The sequence below is a fragment of the Candoia aspera genome, chromosome 1 (assembly GCF_035149785.1).
Source record: "Candoia aspera isolate rCanAsp1 chromosome 1, rCanAsp1.hap2, whole genome shotgun sequence".
NCBI lineage: Eukaryota > Metazoa > Chordata > Lepidosauria > Squamata > Boidae > Candoia > Candoia aspera.
In genome coordinates this window covers 179,421,482-179,447,529 of record NC_086153.1, presented here as the reverse complement: position 1 = coordinate 179,447,529, position 26,048 = coordinate 179,421,482, and the positions used below count along the sequence as shown (strand labels likewise).

Here is a 26,048-nt window from a genome sequence, read left to right as displayed (position 1 = left end):
GTCCTCTTGTCCACAGTAGTAGATCTGGTGGTCATTTGATGTGAAGTGGCCCATACCAGTCCATTTCAGTTCACTGACACCCAAAATGTCTATCTTTAATCTTGACATCTCACCAATAACCACATCCAATTTGCCCTGGCTCATAGATCTTACATTCCAGGTTCCAATGGTGTGTTGATCCTTAGAACATCGGATTCGCCGTTCACCACCAGCACCGTCGGCCGCTAGCCGTCCTTTCGGCTTTGAGCTAGCTGCGTCATCACGTCTGGGGCTAGTTGAGCTCATCCTCTGTTCCTCCCCAGTAGCATTTTGATCATCTTCCGACCTGGGGGTCTCATCTTCCGATGGTATACTGACATATCTCTGGTTGTACTGATCCATTTAGTTTTCACGGCAAGAATACTGGGGTGGGTTGCCATTACCTTCCCCAGGGATCGCATTTAGTCGGACCTCTCTGTCATGACCTTCCTGTCTTGGGTGGCCCTTCACAGTTTAGCTCATGGCATCATTGAGGTGCTCAAGCTCCAGCACCACGACAAGGTAACGATCCTTTGCTGAAGAACTGCAATAGATACCTTTGGAAAAAGTTTTCTGCAGTCCTTCTGACCATAATTACCACCTGCCATAGTGACATTTTATTGGAAAACAACATTTGCATTTAAAGAACACTAATTCTAAATTAACAATCTGTAAGCCCTCGGGATGGTCCAACACACACATTCTATATCATACTTAACTTTATTTAAAACAAAGCAACAACACTAGCAAGTTAACCTTATAAGTATATGCCTTTTTATCTTGTTTTCACAGGTATCCCCAGTGTGCGCAAAACATGGGTGCTGGAAAACAGAAGCACAAAACCTCCATTCAGCCTGACCATTCATTCAAAGCACGCTAGAACTATCCAACTTCTTTTGGGGACAGATAAAGTTGGAAGTGTGGCCGCTATTTCAGGAAGGACATTCGGTATGTTCTACCCTGCATGCCCTGCTGCATGGATGTATTGTGGATCAAGGGCAGGTATCACTTGGGCTGTAACATGGACACCTTCAGGTGGAAGGACCTGGAACTAGACAATTTTCTTCATTCTCTGGAATTCTAGGGTTCCCAAAAATTGGAAGAGGTTCCATGAGAGACTAAGGGGAGAGGGAGGGAGGGAGGATCACTTGAACACAGTCGCTTTGCCTCTTGAAAAAAGTTTTTTTGACATTTTTTTTAACTAACAGATTCCACTGCCTGAAAGAGTTTGATTTCATGCAATAAATGACAGGGTGGTAGCAGCTGGCCCCATCCCCTCCTATTCCTGAATTCATGTTTAGCCAGTGTGAGAAGAAGGGCTGAAAACAGTAAACACAAGGATGGCTCCCCACGTAACACATTCAGCAAGTACAACTGCCCTTCAGACTTCCCAGCTAAGCAAGTGGAGATCAGGGAGCCTCATTCCATACTTAATTATAAACCTATTCAGATGAATGCCTGCAGAGGGCTGCTATTAATCTGTACAGTCATTAACATTTTGCATGAGTTTGGGGTGTTTGTTTGTTTGTTTTTATTTAATGAACATGTGTTTGAAAAAGGCATTTATCTACTCTACTACTAATGTTAAAGAGACTCCAATAAGTTTCTGCACTTAAAAAAAAAGATGTTAAATACCAAACTCAACATCTTTACAAAGATTATATTTGGAGTTTTTGATGACTCCATGTTGAAATATGCATGATATATGACCCACATTCCACTGAATTTCTAGAAAGGACAGCAGGAATAATATGTATATTAGGAAACCACAGCCAGAGTAGTCTTTATCAGGGTTCCTCAACCTTGGCAACTCTAAGCTGTGCAGACTTCAACTCCCAGAATTTGCTGGCTGGGGAATTCTGGGAGTTGAAGTCTGCACAGCTTAGAGTTGCCAAGGTTGAGGAACCCTGGTCTATATTACTTCATCATTCAATTAGCCCCTCCATTAATTTGAGAGGTTGGCTCAAGGATTCCTTATAGTGTTAGAAAGGATCTTATGATATGCAGCTCGACTAGTTCCCTAACACTGCTATAACGTAAGATTACTTTGACCTAGTGAGTCAGTATTTTGCAAAATGAAAACCTAGCTTTCCTTGAGAAAACAAAACCTTCATTACTGGAAATGCATCTGTCCTTATAATTGTATTGCCCTCCCCACAAATCCAAAATATTCCAAACAAAATCTTGCCAGTATCAATCAACATCTATATGTTGTTCCTAAAATGTGTGAAATATGAATTCTCACGTTATAAAATACTGTGGTAGCCATTATTATGCCCTCTATCACTATGATTATTTGATGGACTGCTGCATACTTGAAATATTTTCATCTCATGTTGTGCTTACATTTTATCCTTAGCTGAGAATAGAACAATGCCACGATAAAGAAATGAACATAATAAATATCCAATGGATCTACAGCAATTATCAGTGTTCCAAACTAGAACATCTGCAAAGGCAATTGAATGGTGGTCTTTGTTTCTGACCATACTGATCCTTATTTATTAAAATATTTATAACCTCTAAGAAACTGCAGAAAATGAGTAAAAAAATACAAACATAAAATTATAAACTAAATTAGTCACCATTAAAACCTCGAACAGCAGAATCAATTCCATATTATTACAATTACAATTAGGAAGGAAGAACTGGTTATTTACTTGTAACTGAAGTTCTTCAAGAGGTCATCTATGAATTCACACACATTAATTCAAGTGGTCATCTATGAATTTGCACACATGGGCTATGGGCATGAGCCCATTCACAACCTTATAGAACTTACAAAATTGGCAGGAGCCCTGCCCCCATGTGTACTACATGAGTAGATGTGACTTCAACCAAACCTCTTCAGTTCTAAGTCAACACAGATAACACATGTTATCCAGTCTTTCCTACAAAAAGTAGTTGTGAATCTTCTCCTACTGTTAAGATTTAAATAAGCAAGGAGAAATGGCATCTAATCTGAACAAAATAAGGTTCAGGTTAAGAAATTAAGGATCTAATTTTCCTGGAGCAATACTCTTCTTTAATTCAAACTGCAGGAATCCTTGTCCCAATTATTAAAAACTATAATGCAAGTTTCATATATACTTACTATGATATATACACTCTTGCCAGTTCCTGTGGGTCCAACAAATATGGCAGGTTTTTGATGTGTTGTCAGTAACTCCATTAATGAAAAGTATCGTATAGTATCCAAAGTGGGGACAATTATTTCATTGAACAGCTTGTCCTTTGGTATAGGTGGAGCTGACTGAAGTGCTTCTATCCATGGTTCCCATCTTCCAGCTCCCTGTTTCAAAATTTAGGACCAAAATGATTAGAAAGCAATGTAGTAAGGGGAAAAAATTACATGAACCTATAATCAATAGCCTGATCCAGTGATATCATGCACATCTCACTGCATAAGCATCTGATTATTTCAAAGTACTTAGGCTTTATTATATTTTCTATACTTTTTAAAACTTGTACTTGCATCAGCACTATTTCTTTTCCTTTTTTTCTTTGAAATTGTAATAATAAATAACAAAAGACTGTACAGATTTTTAAAAAAAGAATTAAGTTATCATGTTTACACTGTGTGCCATATTTCTAAATTTAAAACTCAGGATCAAACCTGTAAGATCCTGACATGGTCAGGAGGGATCATCCCTGCAGAAATTGAGAACCAGGTCAGACTTTCCTTGTTCTTTTTGTAAATAGCCAAGGTGAAAGTTGTTGTTATTTATTTATTTGTTTGCTTGTTTTTTCCATTTATATGCTGTTTGACTCCCAGAAACTTTGGGAAGTTTACAAATTGTTAAAACATTTAAAAACAAGTAAACAACAACAACAAAGACTAAAAATGGCAGATATGACAAAAATGGACGGTAACAAAGGTAAAATGGTGCTTCAATCACCCTCGCCAGAGGCCTGGGTGAAAAGCCAGGTTTTCAGGCCCCTCTGAAACACTAGCAGGATGGGGCTGCCAGATCTCAGGGGGAGCCTCATTCCAGAGGGCAGGTGCTGCTACAGAGAAGGTGCACTTCTGGGGTCCTGATAGATGGCATTGTTTAATCAAAGGAACCCAGAGAGCACCAACCCTGCCAAAATGGATCAGCTAGGCAGATACAGAGGGAGACAGGTGGTCCCTCAATAACCAGGCCCTATGTAGGGCGTTATAGATAATGACCAGCACCTTGAATTGCATCCGGAAGCAAACTGGCAACCGCTACAGCTCACAAAGCAGACATATTGCATAGGCATATCAAGACATGCCCATCACTGCTTGCACTACTGTTTTCTAGAGCAGTTGAAGCTTCTGAGTGATCTTCAAGGGCAGCCCCATGCAGTAGTCAAGCCATGAGGTGACCACAGCATGAGGGACTGTCTGAAGGGCCCCCTGAACTAGGAAAGGGCACAACTGGCGCACCAGATGAAGCTGTGCAAAGGCCTTTCTGGCCACAGCTGCTACCTGCTCATCAAGTAAATTGAGCACCAACTTGAATGGGGAAGTGCCACCCCATCCAGGATCAAAGAAGGAATATCCCCAGATCTGGTAGTCTGAACACTCTCAGCTACTCCGTCTTGGTAGGATTGTGCTGGGGACGGTTCCTCCCCATCCAAACCTCCAGGGCCTCCAGGCACTGGGACAGGATCTTGACAGCCTCACTTGACCGGTGAGTAGCAAGTAGCAAGTTAGGTCCTTGGTCTCCCAACTAACTTTATGCCTCTATGATGTATCTTGAATTAATGGGCATTAAACAATAAACTACACCCATAAGTAAAATGGTTTTGTATTTTATAAACAGATAATTTTAGTAGGCACTTAGTAATGTTTAAGCTAAACTATTATAAATAAACTTTGTGACACTGTAGAAACATCTATTTAAGTCATTTTCATTGTCTGTCTCTTGAGAAAATTCATATGGTTCTTGGATCTATTCACATCACTACTTATCAGTTAAATCTTTCCCAGTTTGGTTTATTGGGGCTTCTAATAACACTATTTTAGCCATTATTTCTCAAATTAACAAATGTCTCCTGTAGGCGGAATTCTTTGCCACTTTTAAGGAGGCTGTGATGAAGCTCTTTTTTAGGAAACAATATCTGAATCCACAAAAATTTATCAAATTGACAGAGAGCGCAGTGGTACTGCAGCTTTAGAAACTCTTAGAGCAAACTGATTACTTAAATGTTTTCGGCATGGGTCTAAATCTGGATTTGTCAGAAGTCATGGTTGCTTTGATGATCATTTATACTGCTGAGACAGTGGAAATGCAACTCCAATTATATTTTTTAATCTCTCAGCAGTATTCAGTGGTTGGCTGTAATGCTCTGTTATAAAGTTTGAGGGAGCACCACTTATGGGGGTTCCACTCCCTCTCCAGGCTGTAACTAATGTGGTAGTGGGAAACTATTGTTTGGCCCACTAGGAATTGTCGTGGGGGTGTCCCATCTTGTCTCTCATGTTCTCCAACTTCTATAAGAAATTGCTGGGAAGGATCATTTGGAGTCAGTACATCATTCTACTTTTTTCCATGGTGTGGCTTGTATTATGGAACAAACTCTGCTGGAAGTAAAGAAAAAACCTTCTGGTATTATAGTTTAGGAGGTGCCAATATATAGCTTTTCATTCTGCCATTGTAAAATTTTGTTTTTGTAAGCTTCTTCCAGCCATTGATATTGGGTAGCGTATAAGTTTGCCAAAGAAATAAATATTTCTTGTTGATTGATTGAATCTCCTTTGGAACCTTCAAGTGTTGTCTCTCTGCTTATTTGGGAGGGGCAGCTGGTTCTGGAGGGCAGGTCCTGCTTCCTCCTCTAGAACCAACATTTCATGACATAAACTGAGATCCCCCTGACCTTTAACCAACACCTGTTAAGTAGCTCTGCACCTGCCCAGCCGCTTTTTGGCTGCTGAATGATTAGAACTTGGTTATTTCCTATTGATTGACACTGAACTACTTCCTACTGATTTCAGTGGAAGAGGGTTAAAGATTTCTTTAAGTATTTCATTAAAAACAATATCAGTGAAGAATTCAACTTCAGCTGAAATACATTCTTCATTAGCACCTTCCTGACAAGTAATAAGTACTCATTTAACTCAATGGCAAGCCTTATTTCTCTTGCTCACTATCGTAATGGAATGGGCACAACATGCATTTCTAAATAAACATTTTCCTACTTCCTATTTTTTCATTTGTACGTGGGCCAAATCCCACCATTCAATAAACTAGATTAACACAGAGATAATCTTGAGAACAAATTTATCAATTACTCTCTGAAAATCTGTTAAAAAAAACACACTCACATCTTTGATAAACCGGTAATCATAAATTGTTCCATCTTCTGGATAGGGAACAGTTAGGATTTTTGCCCGGAAGTACTCGACCCCACTCAACAATTTATACTTTTCCCTTGTCTCATCACTTATTGGTCCTTGAAGCAGTTCACGCACAATCTGATCAAATTTCAGTCGATCTTCCTCTTTACAACTGGCTCCAACAGACCATGTGAGTGCAAATACAAAAGTGCTCTGGAGTATTCAAGAAACAAACCTAAAATAGTCATTCATGCACACAACAATACCATTTCAAGCTTCAAGCTTACTGTTTTAACAAACATATAGGATGCAACTGAGTGGCCAACATCTGCATAGGGGGAAAAAACATGCAACCCCAAGCTAAACATGCTTCTTCAGAAGTCAGCCCATGTAAGTCATTCAGAAGACTATACTTACAGATACATTTGTGCAGCATCACAGGCTGACAGCAACCAGCTATATTGCATAATTAAACCTTAATTCATGGCACAGAACTTTCCACCCCCCTCCTCCCACTGAAGCCGCCTCCAACCTGCAAATGGATTCCAATATTATAGTGCAGATTTGAGAGTTGGAGCAGAAATCGCTGACAGGTGCCAAATAAAATTTTCAGATATTTTTCTAGGGAGTTGGGGGTCTTGGGGGAGTCAAGTAAAATGGTTCCACTAAGTCTACCAGAGTTGTACTTATTATTTTTCAAATCCACCATCAAATTTCAATTGTGCAGACTTGGTGGAAAAAAAGTGGGATTGGGGACTGCAGTAGAACTTGCAAGGGAATAGGAAGTCTGTTCCACAGATGGATGTTATTAGCCTGGAGGCAGATACTGTTGGATAAAAACTGAAGCTCCAAGGTTTTTGATTCATTGGTATTTCTGTTATTACATTTCTCCCCAGAAAGACTCGCCCGGCACTTTCATTACAATCCTTTCATTCCCAGGGCAAAGTGTATATGATTTCTCCTTGGGTTGTTATATATGTGTTATCTCTGTTTGTCACACTTGAGAAAGGGTATATCAAAGCTGGAATGATGCAGAAGAGAAAAACCCACATGATCAGATGCCTAAACCACCTTCCTTACCAGAAACGGCTAGAACATCTGGCACTCTTTAGCATAGAGTGTATGGTTGTGGGGGGGGGAACATAATCAAAATGTATAAAATCATGCATGGCATGGAGAAAGTATACAGAGGGAAGTTATACTGACCACTCATTCAGCAACTGTTCAAACGTATGACAGTGCTAAGAAACAAAACTTACGGCTGTCCTTGAAATTGTGGCCATCGCAGCGTCCCTTGGTCACAGGATCGCGATTCAGACACTTGGCAACTGGCACACATTTACAATGGTTGCAGTGTACCACAGTCATGTGATTGCCGTTTGCAACCTTCACAGCCAGCTTCCAACAAGCAAAATCAATGGGGAAGCCAGCAGGAAGTCACAAGTCGCAGCATGTGACATCAAACTTAACGACCATGGCGATTTGCTTAACAATTGGAGCCAGAACTGATGTCATAAGTTGGGCGCAGTCACATGATGTTCACTTTACAACCATGTCGCTTAGTGACAGAGTTGCCATTCCCAATTACAGCTGGTAAGTGAGGACTACCTGTATCTCCATCTCCTGCTTGGGAACACCCCAGAGGCAACTGAGTGGCAACCATGGTGAGAAACTAAATGTGGACCAGAGTGGTTCTTGGTATGATCCAGAATTATTTTTCTGTTCTTATATTCATATTTTAGTTTTTATTATAAACCTATGAACAGGTTAAATTTTCCATTTATTATACTGTACCTGGTTTGGTTACCACATGAACCGAGACTTTAATTTCATGATGACACAAAAAGAAAATGGTTTTAAAAAATCACACAGATATGTTCATCCTGGCCTCTTAGCTCTTTCACCTCTGAAAAGTTCAGAGAACTTCATTCAAAATAATTCACTGTATCTAAAAGAACCTGCCCACCTCAAGCCATGAAAATATTTCACGGTCAGTAACAGTTTTAATTTTTGCTTCATTCTGAAACTCATCCATCATGCAGTCCATGAGATTCATTAAAGACCGAACCAAGTTTGTGTCTGATGTTGGAGAAAGTTCCTAGAAAAACAAAGAACATAACTTAAATTGAACAACATTTCTCAGCTTCTATTACTGATTTAGGGGCAACATTAATTATTTTTGCTCTGGATAATGGTGCAGCTTTAACCATGTGGCCATAGAGAGCAAAATAACAAAACATTTGTTTCTAGAGACTCTTTGCGTGGAACTTTAAGTAAGAAATAAGATTCGTAATAACAGGTATGGGAAGAACAAAATTAGCAACCAATATGGTACCCTTTAAATAATAATCACCAAATCCAACTGTAGAATAGGGACTAAGTTGTATAATTGTAGAACAAATGCAGAAATCTTGATTTCATTCCCTTTAATAGCTAAATTGCCACAAATATATTTTAAAATGTAGCACATAAATAGCTAAAGTCCTTTGAAAAGACAGTTCAGTATCCACATTTTCAGGAAAAGAGAATGTCTCATACCAATTTGAGTGAAGTATCTACTACACTGAAGCTAAACAGATGATGGTCAGGCAATGTCCAAATGAGAGACCACCTCAGAATTCCCCATGGATCCTGCCTTGAGTCCATACTGAAGTAAAAACATTTATTTATTTGTTTGTTTTAAATAAACAAATAAAATGAACGCACACTTTAATGTCCAAAACACACACAAACACAAATATTTTTGTTACAGAATCAGTATTAATTGGACTGAATATACCATTCATGTCTTCATCCACATGCATGTGTAAACAGGATTTTTAAATATTATTAGTAATATTTTTAAAAGTAAATAAATCTGACTTTACCATACCTTTGTACATTTTCTCACAAACTCAACAGAAAGTGGGACGATTCTATCAAATAAGCCTGTTATAAATTCTTTATGCAGAGCAGTGACTGTAGGTGGCATTAGATGTAACCAAGACAACATCAGTGGTCTCCAGCCTAGCATTTGAGGCTCCATGTAAACCATTCCACACCTAGAAACCTATAGGAAAAGAAAATACATTCATATAATAAAGACTTCTAAACAAAGGTGTTGTATTGGGTGCTGGAAAGGGCCTTTAAATGCTTTACTTTTAAAATCAGGATTCAAAAACAATTCAGCTCAGCTGAATACCCACAGCAGCTTATGAAAAGGCATTAGGGGAGAGCCATGTGAGCATAGTTTCCAGCACTGAATGCTTATGTTTTTGTAAAGTTTGTAAGCAGTCTTAGCTCTTCTAGGTCATATCTGGACAAAAAGGTTGTGGCCAATTATATAAGCAATGTCATCCTATTATGCTGAAACCATCAGGTTTTCTTCAATGTAGTTTATTTTCTTTCTTTTCCATTGAAAATCAAAACCAAGAGCACAACAAGTAGCTGCCAATGAAGGAAGTTTAGCTTAGCTTACCTACTATACAAAATCAAGCGGAACATGTGTCTGGTTTTTAACCAGAAAACAGGCTAAATGAAAGTCAAAGACTGTGAACAGCACTGCAATAGACTCAATAGGTTTGTTTTAAGAACCCAAGAAAGAGGGAATCCAAGTGAAAAAAACAGGCAACTGGGAAAACGATTACATAAAGGATAAAAATAGTAGTAGTAAGCTTGATAAAGTAGACCAACTATGATAAAAAGCAATACACATATTTAAAAAAGAATAAATACATATACAAAACTAAAACTAAAACCAACAAGGAAATTAAATTCCCAAGGGTATGCTAGACTAATTAGTCTTTTCTGTAACACAGGGAAAATATATGTGTAATTGGAACAATTAGAAAGCCTAAACTGTAATTCCCCAGTTATAGGAATAGTACAGGATCTGGTTACTTTTCCAGCAGTCCACCAAAAAGAAAACAGGTAGTCCTCAACTTACAATGACAATTGGGACCGGAATTTCCTTCACTAAGCGATGTGGTCATAAAGTGTGACCACATTCCTTAGCAACAGCAATCCCTGCAATCCCAGTTGCCGCTGTTAAACAAATCCCATGGTCGTTAGGCAAGGCAGCTTCCTGCCGGCTTCCCACAATCAAGTCAATGGGGAAGCCATCAAGAAGCTGCAAGTCCCAGGTGGCCAACAGGCAAGTATGTGGCTGCTGCCAGGTGGGGGGGAGAGCGCAAGGAGGTGCACGAGGGTGCAAGAGAGGTGCAGCGAGAGCCGGGGAAGATGCCTGAGGGTGCAAGGAAGGCATGGCGGGGGTTGGGGAGGGTGCTCAGAGGTGCATGAGGGTGCAAGGGAAGTGTGGCGAGGGTCAGGGAGGCTGTGAGGGGGTGCACGAGGGTGCAAGGGAGGTACAGCAAGGGTGGGGGAGAATGCGTGGAGGTGCAAGGGAGGCATGGTGAGGCTCGAGGAAGGTGCACGAGGGTGCATGAGGGTGTGAGGAAGACGTGAGGCTCAGGGAGGGTATACTAGGGTGCAAGGAAGGCACAGCAAGGTTCGGGGAAGGTGAGTGAGGGTACAAGGGGGGAGCACAAGGGTGTGAGGGAGGCACAGTGAGGTGCAGGAAGAGTATGCAGGGGTGCATGAGTGGCTGGCGTGGTGCAAGCGTAGAGGGGCTGGGGGAGGGTGTACAGGTGAGAGAGACTTACTCCAGCAACTTGCAACCTTCCCTGCCAGCTTCCCCACTGACTTTCTGAGGAAGCCAGCAGGGAAGGTTGCAAATGGCGATCACGTGATTGCAGGGGTGCTGGGATGGCCAGAACTCCGAGTACTGGTCATAACCACTACTCATTCAGCGCTGTCATAATTTTGAACAGTTGCTGAACAAATGGTCGTAAAGTCGAGGACTACCTGTCACACTTTTTCTGCATTTGATCTGCAAGAGCAACTTAAATATGAGGAGAATTATTAAATTTAAGCACCCACCCATATAAAAGGATAGTTAAATAGAACATGTGTGATCGACTTACTGTCTCCCAACTGGCAGGGGCAAATTCAGTCCCAAACTTAGAGCTGTCTCATCCCAACAACATAGAAGGCAGGATATTAAATCATGCCATGAAGACAGCTCTCCTTTGCAGAAAACACAAGATGTTAAACAGAATAAAAGGTCTTCAGCCAGCCCTGCTCCCATTATAGTGATGGGGCAATTCAGTTATTCTAAAGATCAAAATCAAGGACATGTTGTTTCAGTTCCAGATTGGCTCCCTCAGACCTGAATGAAATCAAATATTGGGTTGATAAACCCTAATTCTTGAGGTCTAATTCAATTTATTTTTTCCAAGAAGATTGATACCCATTCAGTAGGGCAAGAGTTCATTTGTTAAAACTCAGTTTGCAAGCTTACAGTAGCAGGAGAAGCAACTTCTAAATCCATTGGTTCAAAAATAAGGCTCATTTGCTGTGACATCTGGATGATCTCACCACTCATCAAACAGAGTTTCTTGTTATCATCTAGCACAGTATTCATATTTTCAATCCATACAGCATCCACCGGTCCATCAAAAATAAGCCATTTCCTATCCGGCGTCTGCGTTGAAAATAAAATAAAATATTTTGACATTACTTTACAGGCAATCCTCGCTTAGCGACCACTTGTTCAGTGACTGAAGTTACAACAGCGCTGAACCCGGGGAACTCATGACTGCTCCTCGTAGTTGTGGCTGTCGCAGCATCCCTGCAGTCATGTGATCACGATTTAGGCACTTGGCAACCAGCTCACACTTACAATGGCTGCAGTATCTCGTGGTCACACAATCACTATTTGCGACCTCCCCTGCCAGCTACCCACAAGCAAAGTCAAAGGGAAAGCCAGCAGGAGGTCACAAGTCGCTCTTGATCCTGCTGCTTTTTCTCCCAAGAAGCCCCCAGGTGGCATGGGGATCTCATATACCATAGTGCCTGCCAGCCTGCACTTGCACTGCACTCACACCCACCCATAACACCCACCCACACTCACACTTGCCCATAGCATCCACCAGCCCGCACTTGCACCTGCCCATAGCACCCACCTATGTGCCTGCATTCCATAGCACTTGCCTGTCTGCCTGCACTTGCACCCACCTGTCTGTACTTGTGCCTGCCCGTAGCACCCGCCCACACTCTCTAGTGCTCACCCACCCACCAATAGCTCTTGCCCCCTCTCCTATTTAACATCTACATGAAACCACTGAGTGAGATCATCCATCACCACAGAATGAGGTGTCATCAATATGCTGATGATACTCAGTTATATATCTCCATCCTGGGTGAGGTAAGTGATGTGGTGGCTGCCCTTTCTCAGTGCCTGGGGGCTATGGGGGTCTGGATGGGGAATAACAGGCTTCAGCTGAACCCTGGTAAGATGGAGTGGCTGTGGGTTGACAGCTCCTCTGTATCCAGGAAGTTGTCACCTTTAGTTCTGGATGGGGTTGCACTGCCCCAGACAGACCTCATGCGTAATGTGGGGGTCCTTCTGGACTCACAACTCCTGCTCGAAGAGCAGGTGGCAGTCGTGGCCAGGAGGGCCTTTGCGCAACTTCGTGTTGTGCGCCAGTTATACTGTTTCCTAGATCGAGATGCCCTCCGAACAGTCACTCATGCACTGATCATCTCCCATATAGACTACTGCAATGTGCTGTGCACAGGGCTACCCTTGAAGAGTATCTGGAAGCTTCAGCTGGTCCAGAATGTGGCCGTGCGGGCAGTTATTGGTGCCCCAAGACCGGCACATGTGGCACCACTGCTGTGCAAGCTGCACTGGGTGCCAGTTTGCTTCTGGGTCCAATTCAAGGTGTTGGTTATGACCTTTAAAGCCTTACATGGCATGGGGCCAGGTTGCCTGAGGGACCGTCTCATCCCCATAACATCAACCCGTCCCACCCGGTCATGCAGAGAGGGCATGCTACGGACCCCGCCAGTAAGGGAATTCCACTTGGCGGGGTCCAGGAGGCGGGCCTTCTCTGCAGTGCACCCGCCCTCTGGAACATTCTGTCCCCGGAGGTGAGGCAGGCCCCTTCGCTCCCGGCCTTACGGAAGAATTTGAAGACCTGGTTCTGCTACCTCACCTGGGGTAGGAGGGGCAATAGTTCTTCCTGGGGGTGGCTGGCACTATAGATCCCTCCCCAGTGAATGCGATATTCGCTCCTTGGATTTTGTATCTATTTTATTCTTATTTATCAGTTGTTTATACTGTAATTTATATTTTTTATGGTTTTAATTGATGATTTTATTGTAAACTGCCCAGAGTCCCCCTTTTTGGGGGAGATGGGCGGTGACAGAAATTCGAAAAACAAACAAACAAACAAACAAGTAAACGTACTGCATGTTCACAATACCAGTTAGTGTGCGTATGACTTATCAATCAAGATTCCTTTGGCCATCCTTCCTTAAAATATGATTGCTAAAAAGGAACTTATAGAATGTTTGGTGAAGATAAAGACAATGATTAGGAGGTGTTTTTTTTCATCTTCGGCATGATTTTTCTTTTTTCATATGATGAACCTGAAAACATTTAATTTTGAGGATCTACTTACAGATGAAGAAGCAAATGCTCGAAAACTGACCGCGAGGATACCATCAGACCATTCATGGGAGACTGGATCGAACTGTCCATACAGCTGCCCCATGGTTATAGCTTTGGGGTTGATAACAGTGATCTGAACCTTATTTTCCTCCATGAGCCCCTGAGCACACAAAATAAACTGCATTTCATACACGCATATCACACTTCTATCATCACCCTCATCACTATACCCAAATCAATGTCTCCTTGGTTTGATCGTTAGCAAGAGGAGGAGAGAAAAGGCGGTCAGTATCACACTTCAGATCAGGATAGCAGGTCTTGGGCACTTCCTGACAACAACAGGGTGCTTTCCAAAGCAGGAGAATTCTCCCAGCTGCCTCAGGCATCCTTCAAGAGGCACAAAAGGTATCATGTGGAGGTTCGAAGTTTGGCCATGCTTACGGAACAGATGATTTGACCTTTTTTTTGGTCAACAGTTGCTTTTTTGTCACCTGTAATTGCTTAAGTGAATACAGTCAGCAGGCGATGCTTGTAGCCAAGACTAATAATCCAGGCTAGAAAAGGTCAGAATGAAGAGGAGAGGAGAAGAAACGGATGCATGCTATAAATACCACAGGAGACATGTCCTTTTAACATTACTGTAAGAAAAGCTGTTACGGCTTGTGTCAGGGAGCAGGGGGAAGATAATCACCCTGTGTGGGGGTGGGGGGTGTACACATTCCATCTATACTTTTAATAAACAGATAAGGAAAGGATGTGACTGGAACTCATCCGCTAACTATTTGCTGTAGAGCTCTACTGTACCAATTCTGTTCTGGTTAGGTTACAGTCACTACAGTAAGGTTTCAGATGCACGAAAACATTTAACGTTAAAAATTCAGACACGTCTTGAGATTGCAATCGAAAGCAGCATTCTCAGACAGTTAATTCCCACTGAACTTAAGTGGAATTTGTACTTGTGACAAATTGTGCTTCTTCGTATTTTTAACAGAAGCATAACTTTTGCTTTTCAGGACATGATCTTTCACAAAAGCAAATGCATTTACTTTTTCACACAGGTCACCCAATGCAGCTGCCAAAACACGATAGGCAGAGGTCTTTCCACCAAAGGGTTCTCCGACTATCATGAAGCCATGGCGTACAATCATCATTTCAAATATCTGTAGGATTTTCTCTGAAAAGAATTTAGTCATTTGTAAGTCCATTTCATCACAGTTTATCTTGATAGCTTCCAGGATGTCAACATAATCTGGCTTCGGCAACTTCACACCAGGAAACAAATCTGAAGTGATGCCCTGCCAAAGCATGAACAATAACACTTGTATGCAAAGATGTCAAAAATATCCCTTCAGACCAGTTGTATGGTCCAACTGCTATAAAGAAGTCTTCCCTAACTGCAAGCAGTATAGGTTCTCTTTGAAACAATATCCCCCAGAATTCTCAGCCAGAACTGGTACAATGTGCAATTTTATTGGGGCCTAGTTCATATAACAGATATAACACAGTCCCTTATTGACTTAGTATGGCACATGGTTTCAGCTACTGCAAATTCTAAATCATGATTTATGATTCAGGGAACCAGATCAATTGCACTTTGCACAACAAAGCATGGTTTAACTATGGCTTAGCATGGAGGGGGTTATCTTTTGGTAGTCAAGGGCCGCCCAATATTTCTGGGGAAAATTCAGGCTGCACCAAGTAAGCCAATGAATGAAGTCATGCCACCCACGTGCATGGGCCAGCATTTGTGGTGGGAATATAGAGTTTTTTCTTTGTTTAATGTTGTTCAGCCTGTTTGCAGTTACCTCAGATAGCCAGAGGCTAGGGGCAGAGGATTGCACATCTCCCATCTCCTTTTCACTCTTAGGGTTTTTAACAAACACAAACTGAAGAAATATAGATATAGGATACACCTGATGACCATTTTCCCAGTCATCTCTACCAAAGTGGCAAATTCTGTATCAGTAGCAAGAGTGACAGAATGATGTGCAAGAAGTAACAAGGCCAGGAGAAGAAAGGAACAGGAGTTTATATAGGCATGAAGGCAAAGGGGGGGGGGGGGAAATAAGAAAAAATGGGAGGGGGTCGTTTTTCCCAAGGCTTCTTTGGTATGTTTTTTCCAAAAGATTTGGAAATACAGAAAAAAGACATTACAAAATGCTATTTTGTTCTTTTTAAATGATGCACAAAATGGCTACATATTGCTTCTAGTTTTTATTTTTCAAGTGGTTTCTAAAGTTGGTGTAATAGAAAGACTATTGAAAATATTAGAACATAACACTGTTCTGTTACGGATTTCTCAGATTCAGAGGAAAAAGATACAAAACCAAAGGAGTGGGAAATTGTTTGGGGAAAGCTTGCTGCCTCTCAGTTGCACAATGCTGGAAAGCTGGCTTATCATGGAGGCACCGATAAAGCTCTGCTATGTGTTAGATCAAAGGCTGTTAAAAAAAAAAACTTAAGACATTCCTGCAACTTTTGGAAAAGAAGGGACCTCAAGCTGTTGGTCCATCAAACCCAAGAGAAACAGCTCTGGTTTCAACTGTAAGTCCACTTTAAGAATATTTTGAATAGTACTGCATATTTGGTTCCAGAATTTCTTAGTTTTTCCACAAGTCCACCATAAATGATGGAAAGTTCCATTTGATAAAGTGAACATTTGATACCCCATTATACGTTTTGGACAGCTTATCAGGAGTTAAATACCAACGGTACATATTCTGCATTATGTGTCTTAATTATATCTTGAACAATTACTAATTAGTAAAAAAAGGGGGGGAAAGGAAAAGAAGGGACCTCAATCAATCAAGAACAAAAGCAGGGTTTAACATCATATTAAGAGAAGCTAACAGAAATCACTTTCAGTGGTATCTACTGTTGGTTTCTCTTGTGAACTCTTCGAGTTTGACTTCAGACTGGTTTATCATGTAACTGTGTCATCTCCTTTCAGTCCTATGACCCGGCCTTTGTGATCCCAGCCCACACTGGCTTTTGCTTATTCTGCCTACTCCTTGATTTCTGTATTCAGTAGAACTTCTAGCTTTCTCAGGTTGATGAGTGTATGTTCTTCCCAATCTATCTACTGCCCTGTCAACTTTTATATCCCAATATAAACATTGTTTTATATACCTACTAATTCTCCAGTACTCATAAATTAATCTATAGCCCAACAAGAGTAATAACATTGCACTTATAAAGGAAATCTGAGAATATGTTAGTAAATACATTTCTGTATCATTTATCTCTTGAATTCACATTAGATTCAAAAGATTCCTCACCTCAAAAAGTGGGAGATCATGGGATAAGAATTTAGGCAAATTGACATCTATAATGGATCTAAGCAGCAAAATCTCTTCATTTTCTTCTGGATATTTCAACTGTAAACAACACGGCATTAATTTAAGAGTAATCACTTTATTTTAATTCAGACCACTACAACCCTCAATCACATGCCAATGTTTTTCACATTTAAATTGTTACCTTTAGATATGTTTTTACAGTGACCAGTGACAAGCTAGAAGTAATGGTAACTTTTAAGGCATCTTCATATCATAACATCAGATGCTATTAGGTTGTTAGATGAGATTTGTTTTTAAGTTTCTAGTGACAATGTATTATTAATAGCACTTGTGGCATGAAACTCTACATGAATTTCTGCTTGTCTGGCATTCAAAGGTATGATTAAATTGGGCCAAAAGATGGCTAACCCAACATACTGCCAGACGAGATCAGAGCATTCAGCACTGTGCATTCTGCAAAGGCTGTCAGACTGACTGCATATCTAGCCAAAGTTCTTCCATGAGTCATGAATAGATGTATCATGCAAGATGTCCTTCTCCCCCAACAAGTGACATTTATATCGGCTTTCCTGGAAGTTTCATGCATGTAGAGGAGGTATGTAGTTGCCATGGCAGTAAACCCCAAAGTTCTTGTGCATGCAGGTGCTCAGTATATTATGACTAAACTTTTGTATACAGGAGACATGGGGTCAAGGTAATTATGCATCTTCATGTTTCTGTATTAGAACATAAACTATTCTAAGACAATTTTGTTCATTTCTCTTAAATAATGTACAGTATTCTGAAAATAGTTTTATTAAAGATGATAGCCAGAAAAGCTGTCATGATACCTCCAGAAATAACTGAGCTGGATCTAGCTTGCTTTGTATGTTTGCAGTGTGAAAAAAACAACACAGAGGACCATTTTGATGATCCTTTATGGCATACAGTCAACATTTTGTTATTATAAGTGAACATTTAGTCATTGGCCACATTTAGGAGAACTTTGGACAGAAATACTCAAGATTAGTTTCTAGATTTTATTATTATTATTATTATTATTATTATTATTATTATTCTAGTTAAGTTAAAAAAAATTCTAAACTGAGTATTATTCATGTGCCAAAGTTTATGAGCAAGGGAAAGCAAGGGAAAGAGGAGTGATTGGCCTGGATGTGCATTCCCAGCTTCAAAGTTTATTAAGCTGACAAAGATTTTGGAAGCTGGCCAGTGTTTAAGGAAGTTTTTATAACTTTTGAATTATAAAAACATTTTATAATTCAGTGTCTTTCTGCAATGCCAATTGTGCATACTGAAATGGAAAATGCTTTCTTTCTTGTAACTAGAGGATAAGTCCATGAAAGAAACTATTTCATTCAGTGTAACTCAAATGAGAAACAAAGATTTATTTCTAACAAAATACTAAAAGGCAGAATTCTAAGGAGACCACAGAGAAAGGGCATCTAATGCTACCTTCAGATTCCCAGCTGCCGTGAGCACTGATTTTACTGCTCTCATCCCATAATCGTAGTGGTGCTGCGAAGACAACTGCTCTGAACACAGGCGATAGGTAGCTACAATTTTCACAGAGAGTGGCCGTGCAGTGACAAATCCACAGGAATACAGGACAATTTCAGCAATCATGGCATAATCAGGTACCATCATAGCAACAGTCCGAAACAAAGCCTATTAAACACACATTAATAGGTAGGTAACTGCACAGTCTGAATAGTGGTGTTTATAGTCTCTTAATAGCTTCTCAAACAGTGATGTGAAACTAAATTATCATTATCAAGATGACAAATGGCTCTCTGGAGTAGGAAAAGCAGTGAGTATCATACAATGATGTATATGCATAAGTTTTCTCATGCAGCAAGTTTTCTCCTACACCCCTTCTTTGTATGCTAACAATACACATTTAAAAAAAGGATAAAAGACAGGACTCTGCATGCTTCAAAACTGATTTAGGAGAACTACTTCAGATCACATGCAAGTGTGAGCAGGGTACTTTTTGTTACTCTATCCGCACAAGCCTGAAAAACAAGATGCAGCTGTTTTTAGACTTGCATAATGGATCATCAAAATCAACCCAGAGTTCTCACTCAAGGCATAAATGACCAGGCTCAAATTATCATACTTTGGAGAAGTCCGTAATGCTGGAAAGATGGAAGGAAAGAGAAGAAGAGAATAACCAGCAGCAAGGTGAACTGACTCAGAGCGGGTGCACCATCGGAAGACTTGATGGACCAGGTTGGGGACAGGCTGTCATGGAGAAAATCCAACTACTGTATGTGGTCTCCAGGAGTTGCCATCAACTTGACGGTACATAACCAGTTAACTCATTAAAGCAGCCTAGCTGCTTTAGCGAATAAAAAACAGATGCTGTGCTGCCCCAAGTTCTGAAGCATTTCTTCCAAACCATTTTCAAAGTGTGCACAGCCCCAGCAAAACTTTAACTCACATACTATATGGAAGTCTTCATGAAGTTTCTAACATTTAAGAATGGGAATTCTTTATGGAGAGCCAGTCTGGTGTAGTGGTTAACATGCTGGAGTGGAATCTTGGAGAACATGTGTTCTAGTCCTTCACAGAAGCCACCTGGGTGACTCTCTCTCAGCCCAACCCAGCTCACAGGGGTGTTTTTGTGGGGAAAGGAGGAAGAGGGAGCATTATGTACACCACTTCGAATGGCACAAGATAAAGGTGGATATAAATCTTGTAAATAAAGATACATTATGAGTTAGGTGGCCTATCAATTTGATTTATAAATAAATTTGATTGATTTCATTTTGTTGCCACCTGACTCCAAACCAGTGAATGGCTCACAATACATAAAACAAAACACAGGAGGAAAAAAAAATAAAAATTCAGTAAGGGAAATAAACAAAATGAAAAATCCAGTCAACACCAAAACATAAGTGACATATATCAATGTTAATTAATTAATTAAGATAGGCTCAAGGTTTTAACTGAAGCACTAAGGATATACTTCTACCCCAATGAAAGAAGAGCTCTTATGGGTCAGTCAATGGTCTGTCTAATCTGGAGATGTTCAACTTTTTCCCAACATGAGGACTCTACTTGCTCTTTGAATGACAGGCTGACAGCACACTCCAGGACATGGGAGGGCAGGTACCAGGACTGCTACTAAACTCAATTTAATTAAGCTTAAATCAAATTAATTTAATATGGTTACTCCTAATGTGTTTCATAAAGTTTGCTTTCATCACGGTTTATTCTCAATGTTATGCATTAATGTTTAGAAAGGACTTTTTTTTTAATGGCAAGAAATATTCCTACCCTACAATCCTATGTGTTGTTCCATAGAGTTCCATAAGCGTTACCCCTTGGTAAATGCAGTCACAATACCTTAAGATTGTCTGGAAGTTCAGAGCGTCCAGCATAGCCAGGATTCATGGTAATGAAGACAGCACATGTTGGGTTAAGTCTGAGTTCAGTCCCTTCAAATATCAGAATGTCAGAGCCAGCATTGATGCCTGGGAATCAAGAGAAAGAAGCAGCACTTTAATCCTGGTTGCAACAGATTTTATCTTAAACTCACAGGGATTAAAATCTAGCCAGGACATATTTTACCTCTTTGGATAGTAAGGATTTGTTGGGCAACGACAGACAGGACTTCCAAATCAATTCTGTTAAACTCATCAAAGCAAGCCCAGGCTCCACATGAAAGCAAACCCTAACAAGATAGGAACCAAAGGTGAAAAACATTCCAATACTTCTTGGAAAACCAATGAGCAGCCGGGGGAGCAGGGAATATCTCCATCATTCAGTCTAGCCTTCAGAATGCGCTTTCATTTCTTTTTTCATGGCCTAGAACTACCCCTATTACTCTCTGTTGGCCAGTTGCCAACAGCTGGGTGCCAGGAATGGGGGTGGGAGACTAACCCTTTTAATGCTCACAGTTACAAAGAAACAGCAATCTCAAGGGCAATTGTTGATGGGTTGGCGGGTTGGTTGGGAGGACGAAGAGAGGGCACCAAAGCTTCACATCCAAACTTTCACAAAAGATCAAAAAGCTAGAAGAAAGAGGAGGGGCTTCTTTCCTTCTCTGTCACCCTTCTGAGTATTCCTTTTGCTTCACTGCTGTGAAAAGCAGAAAAACAAGACCTGGGGTAGGAACACTGAGAGAAAGGGAATGATGCTAAAGCCTTTTCCATACCTAGCAGTCCTGTAGTGAATGCACGTGCATGTCTGTGTACATATCTGTGAGCAAGAATGAGTGCTATATGTCTGTCTGTGGCCTGTGCTGTATCGTCATATGGTAAATGAGTGTTTGTGGTGTATGTGTGTGACCCCAGCCTTGGGGTCACAAAGGTGTCTCACATCTTCTCCAGAACATTGCCCCACACAAAGCAAGGTGTAGCTAGATTGCCTAAATTCTTATTGGAGCACTTTGACGTGTGTGTTTTGATTCTCGGCATTACATCTTCAGTGACTATTTCATTCCCACCTTGAAGAATTTCCCCAGAGCAAGATAATCCAATCCATCAGAACAATTGAAAACCACACACTGCTTGGCAACAGCCTTTGCTAAATCCTTGGTTGTTTCAGTTTTTCCAGTTCCAGCAGGCCCTTCTGGGGCACCACCAAGATGAAGGTGAAGAGCACCAAATAAAGTTCTGAAAAGATGGAAAGAAGAAAAATTGCTATGGAGAACAGTGACAAGTCTTCCTGCAAGTAATGTATTATTCACCATAGTCCTTTCTGCTGCCACCTTCCTAACTTTGGCTCTGGCCATGATGTACAAGTCCATCTTTATGGAAGCTCACTGAGCATCTATCTGTTAGATCAACCTATCCCACAGAATTGTTGCTGTTGTTGTTGTTGAAAAACCTGAAGGAAGAAATGCTATGTATTCAGGCTGTGTAGTGATTCAGATCCACTTGGGAAGAAGTGCTTTGGAAAGTGCAGAAACACAAATGCAGGACCTGTCAGTGACCCATTAAAGTAGCAGTGTCTTCTTCTGGAATAGAAATATATTTCAGTAGCTGGCTTTTCAATATTGACTCTTATACCTGTGAAATTAAAATCTGAACATAACTACTATGCAGAATGTCCATAATTGTATTTAAGAAAAAAAATAATGAAAACATGCAGCCATTTTCTAATTCATTGGGACAATATTCAGGGACAATGACTCCATTATACAGTATTATCTCTATTATATTAACTCTTTTAACTTATAAGGGGAGTTACCTGTAGCATCTATCTGTAAGTGGAGTAATAACCAATCTCGGAGTATTGCCAAGATATTCATATCCATACCGTAAGCCAGCATTTATCATCTTTGTTTCTAGATGCCCTTCCTAGGGGAAAACATGAAATATACATATAAAGAGATTGAAGATAAATACAACTAAAGAATAAGTAGGCTTGCAGTTAGCCTAATATTAGAAACAATTATTTTAGCACAATCCATGCTTATGACTCAAAGTAGTCAGAAGAAGGTAGATCTTACACAAACAGATTGCATTTTCTTTTTGCTTCCATTACAGGCAGCCCTCGCTTAATGACAGTAATTAGATCAATTTCCATTGCTAAGCAACATGGTCGTAAAGTGTGACTGTGCTGCTTATCAATGGCAGTTCCAGCACTTCTGGTTGCCTTTGTTAAGTGAATCCTGCACATTGTTAAGTGCAACATCACATGGTCGCCATTTGCAACCTCCTGCCAACTTCCCCATTGACTTTGCTTGTCAGAAGCCGGCAGTGAAGATCACAAATGGTGATCACATGACAGTGGGATTCTGCGACGTAATTGCGAACCAGTCGCCAAGCACCCGGATCGTGATCACGTGACTGCAGGGATACAGCCATGGCCACAATTACAAGGACCAGTCATGAGTACTACTCGTTAAGTGCCATCTTAAGTTCAAACGGTCATTGAACAAGTGGTCATTAAGTGAGGACTAGGTAAAGATAAAGGTTTCCCTTGACATTAAGTCCAGTCGTGTCCCACTCTAGGGGGCGGTGCTCATCTCCGTTTCAAAGCTGAAGAGCCAGCGTTTGTCCATAGACACTTCCTCCATGGTCATGTGGCCGGCATGACTAAATGGAACGCTGTTACCTGCCTGCCAAAGCGGTACCTATTAATCTACTCACATTTGCATGTTTTCGAACTGCTAGGTTGGCAGAAGCTGGGACTAGCAACGGGATCTCACCCCATCACGCGGATTCGAACCGCCGACCTTCCGATCAGCAAGCTCAGCAGCTCAGCGGTTTAACCCGCAGCGCCACCGCGTCCTTCTAAGTGAGGGACTACCTGTACTGAAATTCTGCAAGCCAGACACCAGACCATTTTGTAAGAATGAAACCACCAAGAAAGCCTTATGGAGGCACGAATCCTTCCTTTCTTTTAATCACTTGTACCCTGTCTTGCAAGCTAATAAGAATAAGGAAGAATAAGTGAAGTCCAATTAACAGCATAAGTATTAAAGTTACATAAAGATATGTAACACCTTACAACACATATAAGAATAACAAATATCAGGAGGACTATCAGATTCCCTCAGCCATGGAGATACCACTAAAAAGGTCTGTCAACACCTTAGCAACAGATTATTACAAATCCAAAGGTGAAGGATGATTTCTTCCAACAAGTAATTGGCACTTTCATATCTAATATCACCAGTCATTTGCACTACTTATTGCTTCCCCTCTGTCACATTCAATTAACAGAAAAGATGCCAACCAAGCCATCTTAAAATAAAGAAATCAACAAGTATTTTGGAAAATATTTGATACCTCCTCTGAGGCATCTTGCATTGGAAAAAGGCCTATTTGAGGTAGCTTCCTACTAACACTGTATTCCAAATAAAGAATACAGGTTCACAATGATGTGTTTCTAACAAAAGTCAGATTAAGGCCACTCAGCTCAAAAATATATGACTGCTTTAAAAAAATAAAATCAGGATTTCTCCAACAATTTCAGGGAAACTCAACTATGGCCTTTGACAGAACAAGTTTTATCTGTAAGTCTCCTGCAGATTCAGCAAGTATGTAGGGAAAGTGGTGATGAAAAAGTCATTTTAATTATAAATGGTATATATATATCTATTAGCTATGCAGGATGATGGGTAAAACCTTTTGTCATCAGCAAAAAAAAAAAGGCTCTTATTAGTGTATGCTTCCCCCTATGTCAGCAAGTCAGTCCAAATAGAAAAGCTAAGTGCAGAAATTACCTCCTAATAGGATTCACTGAGACATCCCTTACCTGCCAGTAGTATCTCAGCTGACTTAACCATTCAAAGTCACTATCATCACTGACACGCTTGCTCACAAGAGACGCAAGCACATCCCTAGCATGAACATCCAGGACCACAAGTGCTCCGAGGGTCACTCGATTCTGTTTTGACAACTTTCCTCGCACCAAGGTGACAATGCCATCAATCTGCCCATTGCACTGGGTCAGGTAATCCTCAAGACCCTGAGAGAGAAGGAAAAACCAGAGCCAGGTGAATTAGCTACCAAACATCAACCTCAATGTCTAGAGCTCTACTAACTGCTGCTTCTTTCCAAAGTGATTTCTGCATTTCTGCAACCTTCATCTTGACAAGCAATTGTTCGCTGGCACATTTCTCACCAGAATTTGTTTTTTCTTTAAATGCATACATGCATGCATGCATGCATCAGTTGGAGAAGTTCTTCTATAATAAAAGGGCTTTTGTGGAGGTTTCTGCTATCAGAAGAGAGGAAAGTGGTGGTAGTTGATTTTCATCCATCTTCACTTGTTTCCCACCCCATCATTTGAACTATTCCACAGGTTTCCCCAAATTTTCCAGAGTAGACTTTTTTGATGCCAAGGGGGAACAAAAGAATCCGTCAGTGCAGGAGTTCTCCTTCTGGGACAGACCTTACAGCCCAAGCTGTTATCCCATTAAAATCAAGGGGATAAATTAGGCACTTGTCATAGGAAGGGTATTCCAACTTCCTTTCTCAGAGACATCTCTAACAGAGGCTCCAAGATTCACAGTGCTCTACACAATTTCTGCCAGAAGGGAAGGCAGTTTTATGTGTATCACTCTTTTTCCTCTTTGGTTGCTTTTTCTCATCCATAATTTCTCCTCCATTGAAACTAATGAAATAATTTTACACTACTCAAGATTTACATCTCTCTGTAAAGGAAAACAAGCAGTAAGTCTTGCCATCAATGTCAAGGATCACATCTTCTGAAGCTAGTTAGCCCTACACAAAGCATCCAAATGACATTCTTTAGAAGCAGCGGGATTTTCTGCTCTTCAAACATCTGCTCTTAAGGTGTTATTTGACACAGCTTCAACTCCGCCTGGGAAGTCAAATGAGCCTTTGCTGATTAGTTGACAGCATCACTAGAAGTATTCCTTTGCACCGTATCCTGACTTCCCCTTGCTACAGCTACAGGGTTTTTAAATCTCACCTCTGTAGTAGGAGGAAGCCAGGACCTGGCAATAAAAATTAAAAAGTGAAATTAACCACTGATGGGGGGGAGAGAGGGGAAGGGGGGGTGCCACGAATATCTGAAGCCAGGTCTGCAAGCATCCTTATCTTGACAATACAAATGGAGAGATCTTTTATCCTGCTGCAATTCTTACTTTTGGTCTTCAACATCTCTTTGCACCTCAAATCTTTATTACAATTACGGAGGTTAAATTCAGACCAAATAAGCTGAACCTGGTTCTGACTGAAACCAATGGGATTTAAATCACAACTGACTTGTCACACTGATTTTAACTAAATCAAGTTAATTTATTCTAGGCAGAACCCTTTTTATCTTAGCTTAGATACAATCCACCTATTTCTATTTTAGTAGTTAGGAAAGAAAAACAGGATTAAGAAACAGGGGCAAAACTATCCAAACAGATATGAGGCATTTTTCAAAGATTGGACCCATTAAACCACATTGTATCATTTTAGAGTATTATACAATAACAAATTCGATAAATTTTAGATGCCAC

At 40.7% G+C, this 26,048-nt stretch overlaps 1 protein-coding gene across 1 annotated transcript in view; it reads right to left on the bottom strand.

The window, feature by feature from the left end:
* Positions 1-26,048, bottom strand: part of DNAH7 (dynein axonemal heavy chain 7) — a 152,509-nt gene that overhangs the window by 69,689 nt on the left and 56,772 nt on the right. The window contains exons 20-33 of the mRNA XM_063304672.1: positions 24,329-24,541; positions 22,313-22,422; positions 21,567-21,735; positions 20,690-20,792; positions 20,465-20,592; positions 18,569-18,781; positions 17,096-17,194; positions 14,864-15,112; positions 13,828-13,977; positions 11,661-11,843; positions 9,195-9,371; positions 8,289-8,420; positions 6,311-6,535; positions 3,113-3,310 (exon numbers count right to left, since the gene is read on the bottom strand). Of these exons, the coding sequence (XP_063160742.1) occupies positions 3,113-3,310; positions 6,311-6,535; positions 8,289-8,420; positions 9,195-9,371; positions 11,661-11,843; positions 13,828-13,977; positions 14,864-15,112; positions 17,096-17,194; positions 18,569-18,781; positions 20,465-20,592; positions 20,690-20,792; positions 21,567-21,735; positions 22,313-22,422; positions 24,329-24,541 (2,349 nt within the window). The remainder of the gene's footprint in view (positions 1-3,112; positions 3,311-6,310; positions 6,536-8,288; positions 8,421-9,194; positions 9,372-11,660; positions 11,844-13,827; positions 13,978-14,863; positions 15,113-17,095; positions 17,195-18,568; positions 18,782-20,464; positions 20,593-20,689; positions 20,793-21,566; positions 21,736-22,312; positions 22,423-24,328; positions 24,542-26,048) is intronic.